General features: G+C 37.1%; 1 protein-coding gene across 2 annotated transcripts in view; it reads right to left on the bottom strand.

Moving 5' to 3' along the window:
- Positions 1-18,277, bottom strand: part of LOC145998700 (serine/threonine-protein phosphatase 6 regulatory ankyrin repeat subunit A-like) — an 86,327-nt gene that overhangs the window by 25,053 nt on the left and 42,997 nt on the right. For both annotated transcript variants that reach the window (XM_083135182.1, XM_083135183.1), the window contains 8 exons: positions 15,636-15,744; positions 14,313-14,493; positions 12,710-12,827; positions 11,855-12,068; positions 6,527-6,614; positions 5,122-5,351; positions 3,807-3,969; positions 2,364-2,572 (listed from right to left, as the gene is read on the bottom strand). In XM_083135182.1, the coding sequence (XP_082991308.1) occupies positions 2,364-2,572; positions 3,807-3,969; positions 5,122-5,351; positions 6,527-6,614; positions 11,855-12,068; positions 12,710-12,827; positions 14,313-14,493; positions 15,636-15,744 (1,312 nt within the window). The remainder of the gene's footprint in view (positions 1-2,363; positions 2,573-3,806; positions 3,970-5,121; positions 5,352-6,526; positions 6,615-11,854; positions 12,069-12,709; positions 12,828-14,312; positions 14,494-15,635; positions 15,745-18,277) is intronic.

Below are 18,277 nucleotides of genomic sequence, written 5' to 3'. Positions count from 1 at the left end.
TGCGACTTTTACATTTGGGGTCACATGAAAGAGTAAGTCTTTGTACACCATTTGGGGTCACATGAAAGAGTAAGTCTTTGTACACCATTTGGGGTCACATGAAAGAGTAAGTCTTCGTACACCAGTGGATTCCCAAAAAGAGTTGAGAGAGAGAATTGAGACAGAGTGTCAACGCAAGTGACTGTGTCTGAAGTACGCCGCAGGCTGCGTGCTTGCATACGTAACCAGGGGAGGCAATTTTAACAGGATTTGTAGTTTTTGTAACAGTTAATTCTGACAACCTGGAATCATGAGAATGGTAAATAACATTATTATTTCACTCATTTTCATTCCTTCATTTCTCACAACCGACAACTGCACCAATGACTGTTTCTTTCTGTGGATATGAGAATTTTGGGCATGATTTTTTTCCCCAGTAGTCACTCATTGGTCAGCTGTTAGCAACGTGTTGATTAAGTGTCCAGGGTGTAGTAGTTTTTTTCACAATTAGTAGTTTTTTGGTCGCAAGTCGGAATATGTAACGAAAATCTACAAAACTGCAATAACTCGAAACCCATTGATTTCCGACCCCGGTGCATAGGGTCAAATTTGTTGCAAATGTGCTCTAGTATTACCCCTTTCCAGGAATAGGTCGAATTACCAATCACCCTGTATAAAGAGAGAGTGCTCTGGAATCCTAGAATAAGAATGAAACAGATGTTTATACTTTTACACAACATATGCATACTACAAATGTAAATCGGGACGATACTGATTGGCCCAAAAACAATGTGCTAAAGGTGGTCGTAAGAACATGTTTCGCTATTCTTATACATAGCCACAGATCTTGAAACAAAATTATAATGTTGTGATTGTTAAGGATTTTCAGATTTAGTTTCCACACAAAGCAAGAACTATAGTGGAATCAATTCCATACACAACAATATGCTCGTATGAACTCTCTATGCCTTTTTTCCATTTATGGCTCAACTACATGCCTTTCCACATTTTGTAAGAGATTTAATATCAAAACAATTACATTTTTATTAAAAAATAGCAGTCGTTTCGAAATGTGTAATAAATTTCATTCTAGGCATACACTAGTTGGCACTGCACTGTAAAAAAAAATTTACTTTTGATGAGAAGCGAACCCAGGACTATTTAGAATGTTGGCAACTTATCATACAGACTTGACTATAAAGTCATTTTTTCACAGCATTTTATTGCCCACTTTGAATTTTGTCTGTAGAAAAAATATTATTAAATAGGGACCGGGGGGGGGGGGGGGTGATGATAACGTTCTTTCAATTTCTGAGGAATGTTTGTGCATAGTTAGGGACTGATAAATGTAGTGATGCAAGTTCGATATCTTCTTCTCACTAAACATGTACACAATGCCTAAAATTACACAATTTTTCAAAGTGTAAAACAACATGAATCATTTATCATATTAATAGAAAAAATATAAATGGCAAACTGCCAGAGACATCACTTTATGAAATGAGAGCTTGCCACGAGGTTGCTAACAATTCCAACATTAACGTTTGCATAGATTTAGAGGCAAGATTTAATAGCATAACTATAGCCTAATATAAGCAAATAATCTAGTGATACCAATTCCATGCAAAACACTAGATTCATTTCATGGCTTCAACTTTAATAAAGTATTTTCGTATTCAGCAGTTACAAAATAATTTGCAATAAAAAATAAAAGCATTTGTCATCAAGTTTGCAATTAATATTTCACAGACCTATATTAGTTTGCATTTTATCGTTTAAAAAAAAGTGTTGTAGTGGAGATTCGAGCTGGGCACCCTTTGTGTGGTGGGCAAGTATCATAATCACTGAACCACATCATCTTTCTTGTTCAAGTGCTTACATGTTCCTATCTAATAAAGCACTCGCACTGATCAAGAAAAAACTGAGTGAAATCACACCAACAGTATTTGCTAAAATGTACACCACGGAGTACATTGCGACGAAATGCCACTTCAAAAATCACTAATATAACCACTACTTTCTGAAGGTACGAAATGTTTTCATTTTTTCACATAGTATTCAGATGCTTGTGACTACAGCCTGTATTAGTTTTCACAATGAAATTTTCCTTACTAGTCATGAAAGAGAAAAAACACCGGTATTGACAAAACAACCACTTCAGCACCATGTGAATATGTGAATATGACTGAGAACTTTTATTTTCTGTTATTTACTTAAATACCTTTAATCGTAACAAAATTATAAGGATTCCAGGTTGTAGTGAATAAAAGAACCAATTATATTGGAAAATTTCTTCTTTACTGAATCTATATTAGTTGTATCGTTATCCAAATAAATTTGGGCCTATGCTTTACTATGGTTTAGAACCCCCTCAAGATACATACCTGTGACATGGTTTGTTTGCATCGCGAGAGTAGCTAGTGGTGGATGAACTGATAAAATAATAGCTAAACACTGGGCGACATCACGATTTGGTGCGCAGGCTAAAGCAGGTGTCATTCCATGGGAGTCCACAGCAAGTACCGAGGCACCCTTTTGTAGCAACACTTGGGTCACTGTCACCATGCCATTCCTTGCTGCAAGGTGTAGGGGCCTGGAATTAAAAATTGCCCATATTAAAAGATGCATTTCGTTTATAGTCACATATCACTTCATAATTACCAAACTACCACAAAATGTCAGTTACTAGATGTTGAGTACATAGGAGATTTTACTCTTAAGTATGGTCACATACTTATGAACAAAATCTCAAGATTTCAGTACAAAAACAGCAAATTTCGGGATCAAAAGCTGTATGAAAATAGCATTTATTCTTGCTTAAAGAATAAATAATTACAGCAGATTTAATTAATTTTCTACGAATTGTACAACTCTCAGAATAATTCAGATTTCAGAAAGTGTCCTATTGGTAAATGAACTCTGAATTTCGTGTTTAAGAGTTTATTTCACATTTCGCATCATTTCGTGATCAAGCATGTTAGGAAAACGCACCTCACACCTTTCAAAAACATGAAAAATTAACATTACGTGTTTATTTCACAGTTTGTGTTTCCGTAAAAAACAAATAAGCATATACCTACTCTTAAGATATCATTAAGGACACACATGTATGGTGAATAAAATATCATGGTTTCTGTAGAAAAAGATGGCACATTTTTGTATCACAAGTGGTATAAAAAAATGGCATTTCATCATTAAATGGTAAATCCTAAATGTGATTTAAAAATTGTACTTGTTACAAACACAGTCCCTTCATCAGATATTTATTCTTAGTTTGAAATAAATGCCTTATGAAGTGAGCGTGTGTTCTCTCGAAACATTACATCAACAATTGTATTTATGTGCTTGTAAGAACCGGAAACTACAAGATAAATAATTCCACAATGCAAGCAATACATATATACAAGAAAAGCCAGCATCTGTGGCGAAGTGGTTAGAATAGTATGCTTGCCAGGGGTTCAAATCCCAGCCTGGGCATGGGCATTATTTGTTAGTGTCCCTACATCAATTTCATCATATCATCACTTATCCTCATCTTCGCAATTAGCCAAAAGTGGCAGAAATGTGAAGTAAAATAAACCAGATCAAAAATCTATTCTGAGTGGTTAATGAAGACTGGACAACGACACAGAAATATGGAAGTTTACTACACAATACTTTCAGTGTGTTTGTCGCACCAAACAACTGTTGCTTAATAACAAAATCCATCTTTCCGACACAATGCAGGTGCACAATTAATTAAATATCCATCCATGTTGCAAATCTTGCAGAAGACTATCAGTCATTACAAAAAATTGTATCAACCTCACTTTCAATATAACACTTACGTTTTCAGTTCAGAATTAGTCATATTTACAACTTCGACGTCACCAATTTTATCTAGTAGCAAAAGTGCTGAGTTGCAATGACGCCTCTGGCAAGCATGATGTAATGCTGTGTTTCGATGACCATCAAAGATCCTTACGTTTGCTTTCCAATCCAGGAGGAGTTCTGAAATGGTTCACAGAGAGAGATATTAATAAAAATTAAAACAAAGCATCAACTTCAGCATTATAGCTGAAGCAAGTTAAAAATCAACAATCGGCAACATCGTCACATCCTCTGGTATCTCTTACAGTGGACCAATTTGTGAAGAGAGGATGAAGGAATGTAGTAAAGTTATGCAGAGAAGAAAGTTGAAAACAATTCCCATACAACCTGAGAGAAGTTGTCATGCCAGATGTTGCATATTTGGTTGTTGGATGTTCATTGCATGTGGTCATCATGTAGGTCCTTTTTCTTGCATACACAAATTCTTTTTCAACTCACCTCCGTGGCAGATTAGTTAGCAAAGCATGATACAATGCCAGGGAACTCAAGTGTCCCTTCATCAATTTCATCATATCATCACTAACTTTCATCTTTGTAATTAGGCATAAGTGGCAAAAAAAAAAATCAAACAAATATTTAAAAAATCATTTTTCAAATAATTTACATGCACATCAAGATATTGCAAGAAATAATGTTTTTACAGTTGTACAAGAAAAAGAAGAAAGACTGTTGTCATCACATGAATTAAAGGGATGTTATTTGTTTACTCATCTTAGTCACAAAAAACAAAAATGTTCCCCTTCATCTGTGCCCGATTGATTGATTGATTTAGTTTATTTTACTTCGCGTTCTGTGCCTCTTGGCTAATTTGCGAAGATGGGGATGAGTGATGAAATTGATGAATGGACATTCACAAACAACCAAGCCAGACCGGGATTCGAACCCAGGACCCTTGGCATCGCAGCGCGATGAGCTAACCACTCGGCCACAGGGTCGTCATCTGTGCCCGAGTATAACTGTGTTGTCATATGTACCCTAGCTTGCTCCATTGTCAAAAACAATATTAATTTTTATGTCTCTGCTTTCTTGTGTATGATTGCCCCCTACATGATGATACAAACAATTGGCACTGAATGAAGATAATAAGGATGTGTTGAAGAACAATGTATATTTTGGCGATGCAGAGGCAGAATTACATGGCAAACACCTGATTGCATCACACACCCCAACTTTGCCTAGGTTTAAAATTTGATGGCAGTGCCAGAAAGTTCTTATTTTGGTAGAGCTGTAGTTTGCATCATAAAAAGCCAGTGAACTTCTTTTCACACCTACCTATGGCACTACATTGTCCGCTGTAAGCAGCCGTAATAAGAGGTGTTTTCCCTGAGTAGTCCTGAGCATCTACATTTGCATTATTGGCTAACAAGAGATGCATACAATCAACATTGTTATGGAAGGCAGCTACATGCAGAGGTGTTCGCCCTTTTTGATCCTGAAGATTAACAATATGAGATCCATAATGCCTAATTAAAAGATCCAAACATACCTCACTTCCGTGCAGCCTGAAAAGAAAGAGGGAAACATCAATAATGAAAATGAACAAAAGTGTACACTTCAGTCGAGTTTGAGCAATTCAGTAACACAAAACATTCACAAGTTTCAGTAAGTAGGAGAAGTTAAAAAGATCCGGTTTTGGAATGAACCAATTTATTTTACTCAAGCTTTCACTACATCATGAGGTTTCTTCAAGAGTTAAGACACATGATGTGGTAAAAGCTTGGGTAAAGCTTTCAAAAACTTGGCTTAGTACATGCCAAAACTGGACCTTTTCAACTTCTGCTACTTAGCGAAATGATGACATGTGGTGTAAGTTATGCTTTAGTCATAAGTTTGTCGAGAACATCTTGTGTCTATAAATGCTGCATCACAAACCATAGTCAAACGTTTAAATTAAGGATGGACCAAAATGAAATGTTGGCCAATGCCAATAAAGTACAGATTTAAAATTTATCAATACTGATAAGAGATATTATACTGATTTGATATAAAATTCCAAATTCCAAATCTATGCTACCGATTGATACAAACTATTGCAACGCACAACCACCTGCATATTTAGTCAATATTTAAAAAAAAAAAATAATTAAAAAGCAGAGAATTAATATTACGTATATGTTTATATCCATAAACTGAAAAGCACATGAAAGCACATGTCCGTATAATTGGCATTTAAAGGCAGAATCGCCCAGATGCACGTGCATGCCCATGAAAGGACTAGACACTGTGACACCATCTCCAATGATGTCACCATGCTTCTCATACACCAAGGTATGTCTGTAGCAAATTTCATTACATTATGACCAATAGTTTGATTTTTATAAGCAAAAATCAGGGACCGAGAGGAAGTGAAAGACCCTGCACTACAGACATAACAATACAAATTGTTTTCGTCCTTCCTGAATCGACATTACCATGATTCCAATCATTGTTAGTGCCTTGAATTCATATTCAAGTTGTTTCAAAGTATTACTAACAACTATTTGTTATTTGCCTATATTCATTGCCCATAAGAATAACTTTATTATTAATAAATAGAATCTTTAACAAAAAAATATTCCTGATAGAATGTTGCGTTTCTGGCAACAATAATAAGTGTGTTTTCTTTGCAAATTCTCAATACAAATTAAATTAGTTGAAAAATCACACTGTATTGTGAGCTTAAAAGTGGGTAACTTACACAGCACAGTGAACCGGAGCAAATGCATTGCCTGTAAATCTTGTACTGTGTGACTGGTCCAATAGGTATGCCACGCAATCAGCATGTCCTGGAAAGAAACAAACCAAAAAATTAATATTTACATCAAAAAATATACACAGAGATATGGATTCTTAAGCATAGTGAGTTAAAAGGGACGAATGCCACATAATTAATTGGGAATGAAGTCCAGTTTAGGCTTATTAGAACTGGATGACAGTTTAAATGACATTAAAATCTGACTCATAACTGGATGACAGTTTAAATGACATTAAAATCTGACTCATCTAGTAGCCTGAATAATAAATAATAAATGGCACAACAAACACACAGTAAAAAAAAAACTTAGGTCCAAGTTTCCGTACCCTTTTTTGGGATCATTATGGTCGAGGAAAGGGTCCATGAAAGGTGGACTTGGTCTGCCTGATAATCAACAGAGGCTGTCCGAAAGGTGCAAGACCGTATGTGAAGCAAGCACACTTCGAGAATGGTCTTGCAGTTCGGTCTCAAAAGTCTTGGACTGGAAGCAAAAATCTTCTGGATTACAAGTCGACTGCAGTGCCTAATAAGGTCAGTATATAAAACTACAAACATATTCATGAAGGATGCGACAAATGCAGTTTTAATATTGTGTACATAAAATTTCATGTTTCCACAGTGCAAATTTCATAGTTTTTCCGATCTACGACTGCACAGGAACAAACAAAGAAGTGACGCACTACCATCTCCATCCCATTAGTCATATTCTCAGTGAATCAAGGCAGTGAGATTTTGAAATTAATTAAAACTATCAAATTCACAACGTGGAAACACAAAATTTCACATACACAATATGAACACATTGTTTTTCCTGCATTATAAACATTTTTTCACCATCACATAGCATTTTAAAAAGTTCTAAACAAATTCACAAAAACCGTCTACAGAAAACCGGAAGCAGGCAACCAGTACATACATGCTCTCTCTAGCCATCCCCCTAAGCAAAAAGCCAATGTGTGGCTAAACTTTTATCGAAGAGCCTTCTCCTACTGTGACGAAGAAGAGGATCTATGAGAGGAGATAGCCACCATCACTGAAATAGCCCTGAAACATGGCTACACTGAATCACAACTTTCCACTTGGTGCAGTAAGGCGGAAATACAGGTCAGACACCCTAACCTACCACAATCAACCCATCCACAAGCAGCCCAGCCACAATCAACCCCCAGCGACCAATATAAATGGTTTGCCTTCCCCTACCATCCCACCACTTCCAACTGCATAGCCAAACCCCTTCTCCCATTTGGCATCAAAGTAGCGCACAAACCCAACTCCAAAATAACTGATAAACTGAACAAGCACAAACGGTACTTCCTCTCCCCCCTTGACAACCCAGGTGTATACGATGCAGTGTGTGAATGCAAGGCTCATTACATCGGCAGGTCCATCAGATCTGTCAATGAAAGAATCCAACAGCACCTAGCAGATACGAAAAAAGCCCAACCCACTACCAGTCTTGCTAAACATATCAAATACAATAACCATAAAATTCAAAAGGTTCAAGTCAAACACACTGCCCACACGCTCATAGACACCAAAATCAAGGAAACGCACGCCATAATGCACTTCCCGCACGAACTAAACATCGATAGCGGGCAAGCGCACCACACTTGGATTCCACTACTGCAGCAGTTATCGCCCGGAAATAGCAGACGACGCACCAAGATGCACAGCGCACCTAACGGCAGCCAGAGAACTACGAACAAAAGATGCATAACAAGCAACAGCGCAGCAAGTTCCAATGAGGATGGTGGCAGTGGCCACTGAAATTAATCGAAAAAGAAGAAAAAAACAGCTTCGCGGATAAAAGTGAGTACTAGTTTCTCCGTATTTCTAATATTTACATTTCTACAATATAGAAGAACTACAACCAACAACTGGCAGACTTTCGACAAATGAATAACAAGCACATGATTGAAGCATGGACAATTATTGGTAGTCCCTAGTGAAGTACAGAAGACTACATTGTCGAGTCCTTCGTGCTGTGGACTTGATGGCTCATTTAATTGGTGCTTTCGAACTGCACAAGGTGATGTCACTTCTGCAGGGTGACTACTAAATGTCTGTTTTTAAATTCCGTTTTTTCCAGGTTTGTCCAGGTCTATTTATATTATTTTCCAGGTCTATATTATTTTAAACAAAGAAAAGTTATTGTTAATAACCCCTACCAGAAGGCCAGTTGAGAAAAATTTGCAGTAACTAACAAAAGCAAGCCAAGTTCTCACCTTTAACTGCCGTGTAATTCATATCCCTTGGTGGTAGTAGTACATTTTTTACATTTTGTTTTTACTACAATTCTAAAAATCATTAATTTAAATTCTAAGCATATGTTAATTTATATAAATACATGTTACTGCATTTACTTCTTGGATGGGGAATGGCCAGTTACATTATTTTTACAAAGTTTACTCATACTCATACAAAGTTATTCATAAAATATACTCATACAAAATGTACTTTGTGCTTTTACAATAATTCTGTAACAAAAACAATGTGTTCAGATAACACAGTGAACATTGAATTTGCCTACAACTAATTACATGTTAACAGATGAAAACAAGAGAGAAAAGAGAAGTCTGTATGTGAAAAAGAAATAATACGGACTTCAGAGAAAAAACACTACAGCAAGAAAGAGGTGAAGGGCTGTAGAGGGGTAGTTTGAGGTCATACCCAGGACCAAGCTTTCACTGGCTTTCTCAAAATTAACAAAGAAATCCCTTGAATAGCAGCATTCCCCCCAAATTTCAAGTGGAGGCAGTGACAGACTGCTCAGGTATCCCCGTGGTCGCCATCCACATACTCAAAAAACATAAGCCCCTAAGTGAAATGGACATATGTAGTGAAAATGGTAACTTTGAGAAAAATCCAGGTTTCTGGTTAAATTCCAGGCTTTTCCCAGGTTATCCAGGTGCAATAGTAGATTCCAGCTAATTCCAGGTTTCCCAGGTCAGTAGACACCCTGTTCTGACAACAACGTACTTCAAGCCTGCTTTATGGACCTTTCGGACGACACAGCCTCAATTTGCTGCTAGATGTCCCAGTGATCATCCAATGTACCTAGGTCATCCATGTTGGATTCTTGATCTACTTTTAGCTTTTATTGTGGTGTACCAATGTATTTTCAGAGATAATTTGGTAATAATCTTAGTAATGAGTAATTTTACACATACATTGATTATGCCTATATAAGCTCATACTGATAAGAGTATCAATTAATCTCTTTCATCTCTACTTTAATTGATTGAGTTTTAAATTTTGCGCACATCAGTACATAGGGCCATCGCACAATACAAGGACAATCCTCTTAACCAAAACACTACTATGGACAGGACCTTAACCCTCAGTTACTCGCACGGTGTCTGCGAGACGCCAGAGTGTCTATCAGTAACGATAACTTCTGAAACGAGGTAGCTCTGGTATTCCCCGTCCCGGTACCTTTCTGGTAAGAGCAAATGATTATTCAGAACAAGTTACGACAGTCCAAGTTTGTGCGGTGAGAAATTATTAGTGATATTGTCTGCACAGAGTTTCTCAGATGCCACGCGAGTACTCTTGTTCCAAAATTGTACATACAACATATGTTATAAACCACGAGTTCTAGAAACAACAAGGCTAATAATGTGTTTTATCCAACTAGAGATGTAAGTTTCTGTTGTGTATTGCTCGAGTTTTGTATATTTATTAAATATGTAGGTTTTGTATTTTAGAACACTCAATGAATATTTGTTGCATTTGTGCCCAAAACAAATAATGTGTTTTATCCAACTAAAAATATAAGATTTTGTTGTGTATTGCTAGAGTTTTTTTTATTTTTTATTAAATATGTAGGTTTTGTATTTTTTTAAATAAATATATTGGTTTGAAATACAATTGTGTTCACGCTTTGGTTCATCTGGTCCACAATATTCCTCAAAGAAATATGTATTTAATGCAGGTCATTGCATGAGTGTCAGATGCCACGCGGGCATCGGTGTTAGGAATATTGGCACGAGCAAAGGAGGGTTAACAACAAAGTTAAATGTCCATTCAAAAACTAAAATTCTAAAACTACAAAATATAAAGTTCTAAAATTTAGACTCCTTAAAAATAATTAAAACCGAGGATAAAATCCCTATACCAAGGTTAATAGCTAAAGCTGCAAAGAGGCACTCAGCACATGTACTGACAAATCCAGAACAAGAAGACCCCACAGAGGATTATACTGGCCATGTGTCCAGGAGCCAGAGCCTCCTTAAACTGCAAGAAGCAGTGTGGTGTACTACACGGAAGTGAGGTGGGCCTTAAAGTACCTTACCAGAAGGTCACTTCTGATATACACATCTCTACTCGACTGATTTGGTTTATTTTACTTTGCTTTTCTGTCACTCTTGGTTAATAGCAAAGATGAGGATGAGTGACGATATGATGAAGGGACACTCACACAGAACACCCATGTCCAGGCTGGGATTCAAGCCCAGGACCCCTGAACCATCCCTACTTTAAATGTCACAATTTCACATTACAGTGGAACCTCGATTTTACATTTTTCTGGGGGCCAACCTCCAAAAACTTAAAATGCGGGAAAATGTAAAATCGAGGAGAATTTTATATTTTCCTATGTTGGGACCGTCAAGCTTGAATGTAAAATCCGGGAACGTAAAATTGGTTTTCGACTGTACATAATTACATCGCAATACCATTTCTCTCCATACTTAAAAATTTATTTTAATTAACCTGTGGCATAACAGCCCATGAGAGACAGTGTCTACCTACCGACTGCCAGCCTCACTACCACCCGAGGTGCAAGATTATCCAACCAGTTACGGGGTGACACGTAGTCAGCATGACGAACCCACAATTGTTGTTGTAGGTTTTCTATGACCAGGTTACGCTCCTTGTTGATAGCTCCCCAATTCCCTCACGACGGTGGGTGGCCACTGGTCCCATTCCCGGGCCGAAATCTAAGGTTGTTACGTTTCCCCCAGGAGACTGGAAACTTCACGCATCCTGTAGCTGGAGCCCAAAGTTTGCACCTTACGCAGAACAGCCACTGTGCATAACTTCTCTCCATACTGCATTAGCAAAATAATGCACTTGCACTTTAGAAAAGCATCAGCTGGTATCACTGATTAAATCTGAACTGACACTTTTCAATAGTGATACCACTGGTATCGGCCAATAACAAAAACATCAGCATCCCTAATAATTACAACAGGTAAAAACATAGTTTGTAGTTTCTAAGGTTTGAACAATTGTCACAGATCATGCACCCAAAATTGGTCCACAGCTTACCATTATAGCATGCCCAATGTAGCATGGTACATCCCTGCTTGTCCTGCAGGTTCTCGACACCCTGTGGAGCATGCTGTAACAGGGTACTAATGCAGGATAATTGCCCTTTGGCTGCTGCCAAGTGGAGGGGCGATTTCCCGTTCTTATCCTGAAAAACCGTGCTTGCCCCTTGGCCTACAAGAAGTTCTACACACTCCTGGTGACCATGAACTACCTGCGAAGGGAAAAAAAAAAGGTTCAAAAACAACTAATCACTCAGGGTTTACATAAGAATACTGATTTTGCAACCTACCATTGTTTGTTTCTTATAACCACACAACAAAATACAACAGATAGAGTGGGGTGTAAGAGGTGACCCGTCATTAAGACACCCAAATGCAAACTCAAGAGCAAAAACCCATTGCAGTCACCTGATTTCATACATTCAATTCAGGAAGAATCATGTTCTTCAATGACAATTTACCATTTTTGAGGAAAATAAAATGCACACATGTGAAATTTCCATTTTCTTCTTGACACTACCATGTCATTCTGATCAAAAATTTTAGGAATGCGACCGATTAAACGGTACTCTATCGTTATCAGCCGATATAGGCATATCGGTTTATCGGTACAATTACCGATCCGATATATCAATAAATATCTTATAATTTAGTGCAAAATTCTGCCATTTTGTAGCAATGAAACCTTGAAACACACATTTATTCAGGAGATCAATGAACATTTAAAGTTCTTGAAGGACCACTTCTAACTTTGTATCGGATAGGTAGAATATCGGTTATAGGTAAATTTTATGTCGGTATCGGGCCATCCCTAAAAAAATTAAAACCACATGCACATTCAAAACAAACTTACAGCACGAAATATGGCCGGATGTTGATCTTCGTCTACCAAATTTGTGTTGGAACCAAATCGTAGCAACATTTCCACACAATCGCTCTGCCCAGCACCGGCAGCAAGCATGAGAGGAGTTCTGGAAAACAAGTACAAATAAGCACAAATAGCACCACAAATACACACACACACACACACACACACACACACACACAAATGATAATAAAAACACACACTGGAAACACAGGTGTCCTACAAATTGAAGAGGGGATCTTTGGATCCACAGTAATCAAAAAACAAAGCTGCTTAAATGTTTGTTGTAGTAGAGAGTAGTTCAACTAAGTGCAACATAACAAGTATTTGCACGTGAACAGCTAAAACACCAGTGCAATGTTGTAGCAGCCATTTTTCATCTCTTCCATAACCATGAATACATTCAATAGAACTGTTCTCAGGTTATTAGCCAAGTTAAGTTGATGTTAGCGTGCAATGTTTTGAGTGCACGCATTGCTCTCATTATCAGGGTATGATGATACATGAACCTGGCTGATAACCCGAGAACACTTGTTCGAATCACACTGCCAGGAAAGCTACAATTCCGATATTCAATAGAAAATATTAGTATGGGATGACAGTGTATAATGCATGTCAAATTTGCAATTAAAGAATGACTGCCTACAAGCTGGTCACGAAATGGGATGGTTTAAAATATCCTACCTCCCCTTACGTTGAGGTGCACCTTAACTCTTTGAAGGGCTCTGGTGTAAAACATGGTGACATTTTGGTCATATTTTAGTTACAAAGTCAAATGTGCCATCCATCTATTTTCGAGTGAAATTGCCATGTCATACAATTTGCATTGGACTCAGTGAAGTCTTCTGAAATTTGTAAGCACAACACGAAAACAATTTACCTACAGTATAGCTTCTAATAACATTTTTTTTCTTATCGAGCTCAGAAATGACCAAAATGTCACTTACCATGTTTTACACCAGAGGCCTTCGTTTGTAATTCTTACCAGCTTATGCAATGTATGATATATCTCAGGGTAGTGGGTTATTTTTATAGCTGGCAAATTATAAGAGTAGACGAAGTTTGACATTTTTTTTTTCCAATCAATTCACTTGAAACGATAGGCAATCTAATAATTCCCTATGGTTTTGTTGTTACGTTTGGTCTAAGGATATGCCTGGGACAGTTCTGACATTCAAAACAAATTTGGAACAACTTGAATACTGAAACTCTGGTCTGTGCAGTATCAACTTTTTCTCTCAATATTTTCAATAAAGGTTCATGCCACTACACTTAGTCATATATGTTCTCAGTGTTGCACATGTGCCATGGAAGTTTTTGTGAAGTGCTACGATACACTTCCCTACTAGTTCTTCAAAAAGCATACACCCATACACAGTAGAGTTCCACTTGAGGAAACAGTTTGACCTTGTTTGATGATCGGTTTATGGTTTTAACACACAAAACTTATTTCTATATGCACACTCTTACTTATAATTATCATATTATTTTGTTGAAATAAACATTAATATGGAACTGATTAATATTAACTACACTGTAACCAATAAGCATATTAGCTTCAACAATGTATAACCAAGTTTGTAGTGCTTACCTCTTTTTAAAATCTACACTATTTACAACAGCAATTTCTTCAGAATTCTCTAGCAATGAAAGCAAACAGTCTTTATGACCATTTATCACAGCAGCATGAACTGGTGTTCTCTGAGTTGCATTATCATGCACATAAACTAAGGCACCACATCGAAGCAACAATTGTACACACTGTTTGTGTCCTGTAGAAGAAAAAAGGAGAATACATTAGGTCAACAGCACACAAAGTCAGTCTTGTGTTTCCAAGAAAGCATTCGAAATATGCATTCGTAATTATATCACTTCAAAAAGTCAATCTAAAATCAATTACGATTTAAAAGTCAAATGTGAACACAGTAGTTGATGAGTGTTAACAAAAGTAACTAACTCTCTAGCCTTCTTAAACACGAAGGTTTATGGCTGCAGGAACACAAGCCTTGCATCTGTCCCTATCCTGGGCAAGATCAACCCAATCTTTTTCATCCTTATAGATTTCCTTGAGGTCCATCTCAACATTATTCCTCCATCTTCGTCTTCCTACTGGTCTATCACCTTCAGGTTTCCCAACAAGAATCCTGTACACTCTTCCTTCCTCTCATTCAGGCTACATGGCCTGCCCACCTAAGTCTTCTTGATTTAATTATTCTAATAATATCTGGACATGAATACAAATTATGCAGTTCTAAATTATGTAACCTTCTCCACTCACCTGTCTCCTCATCCCTTTTAGGCCCAAATAGTTTCCTAAGGATTTTATTTTCAAATACTCTTAATTTATGTTCCTCTTTAAATGTAATGCACCAAGTTTCACATCTGTATAATACTACAGGCAAAATTATTGTTTTGTATATTTTAACTATTAGTTTCTTAGATATTACTATACGAGAAGATAAAAGTTTATGAAGAGAAAAGAAGCATACATTTCCTGAATTAAGTCTGCTTTTTGTTCTTCTTGAAGGTTCGCATAACCAGTTTTTGTACATGCAAAATAATAAATTTTTTTAAAAAAAAGGTAAAGTGCTCCCCTGTGCATAGCACCACGCCATGAAGGCTGGTAGAGTGACTAGCCACACGAGGTTGTGTTTCTGTATGTATATCTTAGTGTAGCTTGAGAAAGTTCTGGGAAACCAGAACGAAATGTCGCAGATAAAATCAATAAAAAACCACTACAAATAACTGTTAAGATTATTTTGCAAGTCTGCTATTTATTTCCTCTTTAATATCATTTTCATTTGTTAGTATTACTCCAAGTAATTATCAAAAGTAATAGGCAAATAAAAATACATTTTGCAAACAACATGGAATTGTTATTTTTCACAAGTAAATGCACTACCATTTTACTTACCTTTTGCAGCAGCCAAATCCAATGGCGTTTTTCCTGTATCATCTTTTATATTTACATTTGTAAACAATGGTAACAACAATCGAAGAATCTCACCAAAGCCATGATATGCCTAAAATTAATTAAAAATAATCAATTTAAAAACATGAAACACAGCATACAAGCTAAATACGTAAAAATTTCAATGCAAACATAAATAAGTACAATAATACATTATAAATTTTTATGATCACATTTCAAATTGAAATTTTCACCAAACTTGAATGTGACAAATAGAAAATCTCTCAGTAATGTGGTACTGAGATGAGGTACATCATACAAAAGTATATATTACTATGAGAAGATTTCAAAATTGATGTTTTTTAAAAAAATAATGAAACTGCATTTTTATAAATATTTTTATCTAAATGAATCACAGGTAAGTTAAAATCAATTTGCCCTATTTCTGCCAAAAGGTAGCATACTCTAGCTTTCTAAAGGAACATATTGAAATTGTTACCTCCGATGGACTAAATTATTATAAACAATTAAACAAAAGACTCAATATCTCCTGAAGAGCAGATATGAACCTTTCGGTTCCATGTTGCTCTTGAACATCACACTTCAAAAATAAGCCAAACTTTCAAGACAGGTGAAAATGTGCCTACATTACTTCATTATGGGTGCCATGTACTTAATTTTTAACAGTGCATTATTATTCCATGTTCGTCTAAAAATTCTTTCTTTCACATAACCACTTTTTGTATAGAGAGACAGGTGGCAGAAATGAAGCACATCTGCATAAACACGGGAGAGAAAATGAACAAGAATGAAGGGGAAATTGGAACAAGTGAATTGGTAAGTTTTCAGAGCCACCTTCAATTTTCAGCACAAAAAGATTTTAATTTGTCAGACCAGTTAAAGGCAAGAGTGAAGGGGAGTGCCATCAGGAGGAGAAGGGGAAGAGAAGAAGGTAGTTCACAGGATGAAGGGGGAGGGAAAGAAACAACCAGTTAGCACACCTTCACAAGTACAGGGTAATTATAAATGATTCATTGGGTTTTAAAGTGAAATATTTCCAAAACTATTAATATAATATGTGTGTGCTAATCATGAAATGAAAGAACACATTTGAAAATTTAATCTCTCATATTTGTAACCTTGGCACTTGCCAACAGATGGCAGCACAAGCCTAGTTTCCAAAATTGCGTCTATGCAGAAGAAAGCATTCTGTGTTTTTGAATATGAAGTGTTTTTCCGTTGTTACCGTACAGCGTGCATTCTGGAGACAGTTTGCAACTGCAGCGCCAGGTCACCAAAGAATTCAATGATGGCATTGACAGTTTAGGGAAACTGGTTGGCTGAGTAAATGCTTGGATTGGGCCATGTGCTGAAAATGATTTAGTGCTTTCCCATGGCCTCCTAGATCTCCTGACCTAACAGTTTGTGAGTTTTGCCTTTGGGGGCATATGAAAGAGACAGTGTATGTGCCACCACTAGCAACAACTTTGGTTGAGCTGCAGGATCGCACTACAGCTGCATTTACGACCATTAGTAGGGATATGCTGAAGAGCATGTGGGGCGAACTAGACTATCGCATAGATATGTGTTGTGTGACGAAAGGAAGCCACATTGAACATTTGTGAAAGTATGTCCGAAATTTGACAGTTTGTTTATTTTCTTGTATCATTCTTTATTGTATATTTTGTAATGCAGTCCTTTCAAACCCAATAATTACTCTGTACAGCAAGGTGGAAAAACCAGTTTTCCTAGGAAGAAAAGGGAAGCACACTATACATTCCTTAGACAGGGTGTATACCAAAATGACAAATCCAAAATTCTTGTCTTTTTCTTGACCTTTCTTTCCTTTTTCTTGACCTTTTTTCCTCTTTCTCTTAAAATTTATTTAATCGCCCCCTACTAAGGTATACAGCCAACTCTCGATTCTACGACCCCGGATATAACGATCCTCTTGAAGTAATGACCCTTTCCCTGGGAACCGGGAAAAATTTGGAAAAAAGTTGAAAAATTGAAGGAAATCGGCTGAAAAAATAAGTTTTTTACACTCGTTTTATTCACACTCATTCCCTTCACGAGTGCTCTACCGCTCGCAAGTGGGTCTGATCTAAAAATAGACACCACCACACCAAGCTTTAGTGATATCCAATAGCACTTGACCTCTACCCTCCCTTCCCCCAAGCATGCCAATGTTACTCTGCACCCGACGGCCACTACCCAACATGCTAGGCTGTTTTGCCATTGTGATTTCTCTTGTTCTTGGATAAGCGAGAAGAGAATATCGAATGTGCTTGGATGTTATTTTAAATCTACCTTGACTTGTTTCCTTGTCCTAAGAGCTGCTGACAACTGGATGGGGGAGGGGGCAGCCCGAAATGACTGTGCTGGACTTGCAGTCTTTGGCAGGTCAAGCTATTTCATTGATAAATACACCACCTTGAGAAATTAGAGATAAGATCGCAGGAATGTTCCAAAATACAGATGCGTGGTGCCTGGAAGTCTGGACCATCTGTCCAGTTTGTGACCTAGATTTCAGCAGGTTTCCATGAGTGAGCAACTCTTGGCCTTGTAGCTGACAATTTCCGGTAACCGCTTTCATTCAAAACGCGTTCTTTGTTCCCTGTAACACTTCATAAAAAAGCAAAACT

Source organism: Lepisma saccharinum, chromosome 14, assembly GCF_977018435.1.
Source record: "Lepisma saccharinum chromosome 14, izLepSacc3.1, whole genome shotgun sequence".
In the NCBI taxonomy this organism is placed as follows: domain Eukaryota; kingdom Metazoa; phylum Arthropoda; class Insecta; order Zygentoma; family Lepismatidae; genus Lepisma; species Lepisma saccharinum.
Note: the sequence above shows the minus strand (reverse complement) of the source record. Positions and strands in the feature narration are given on the sequence as shown.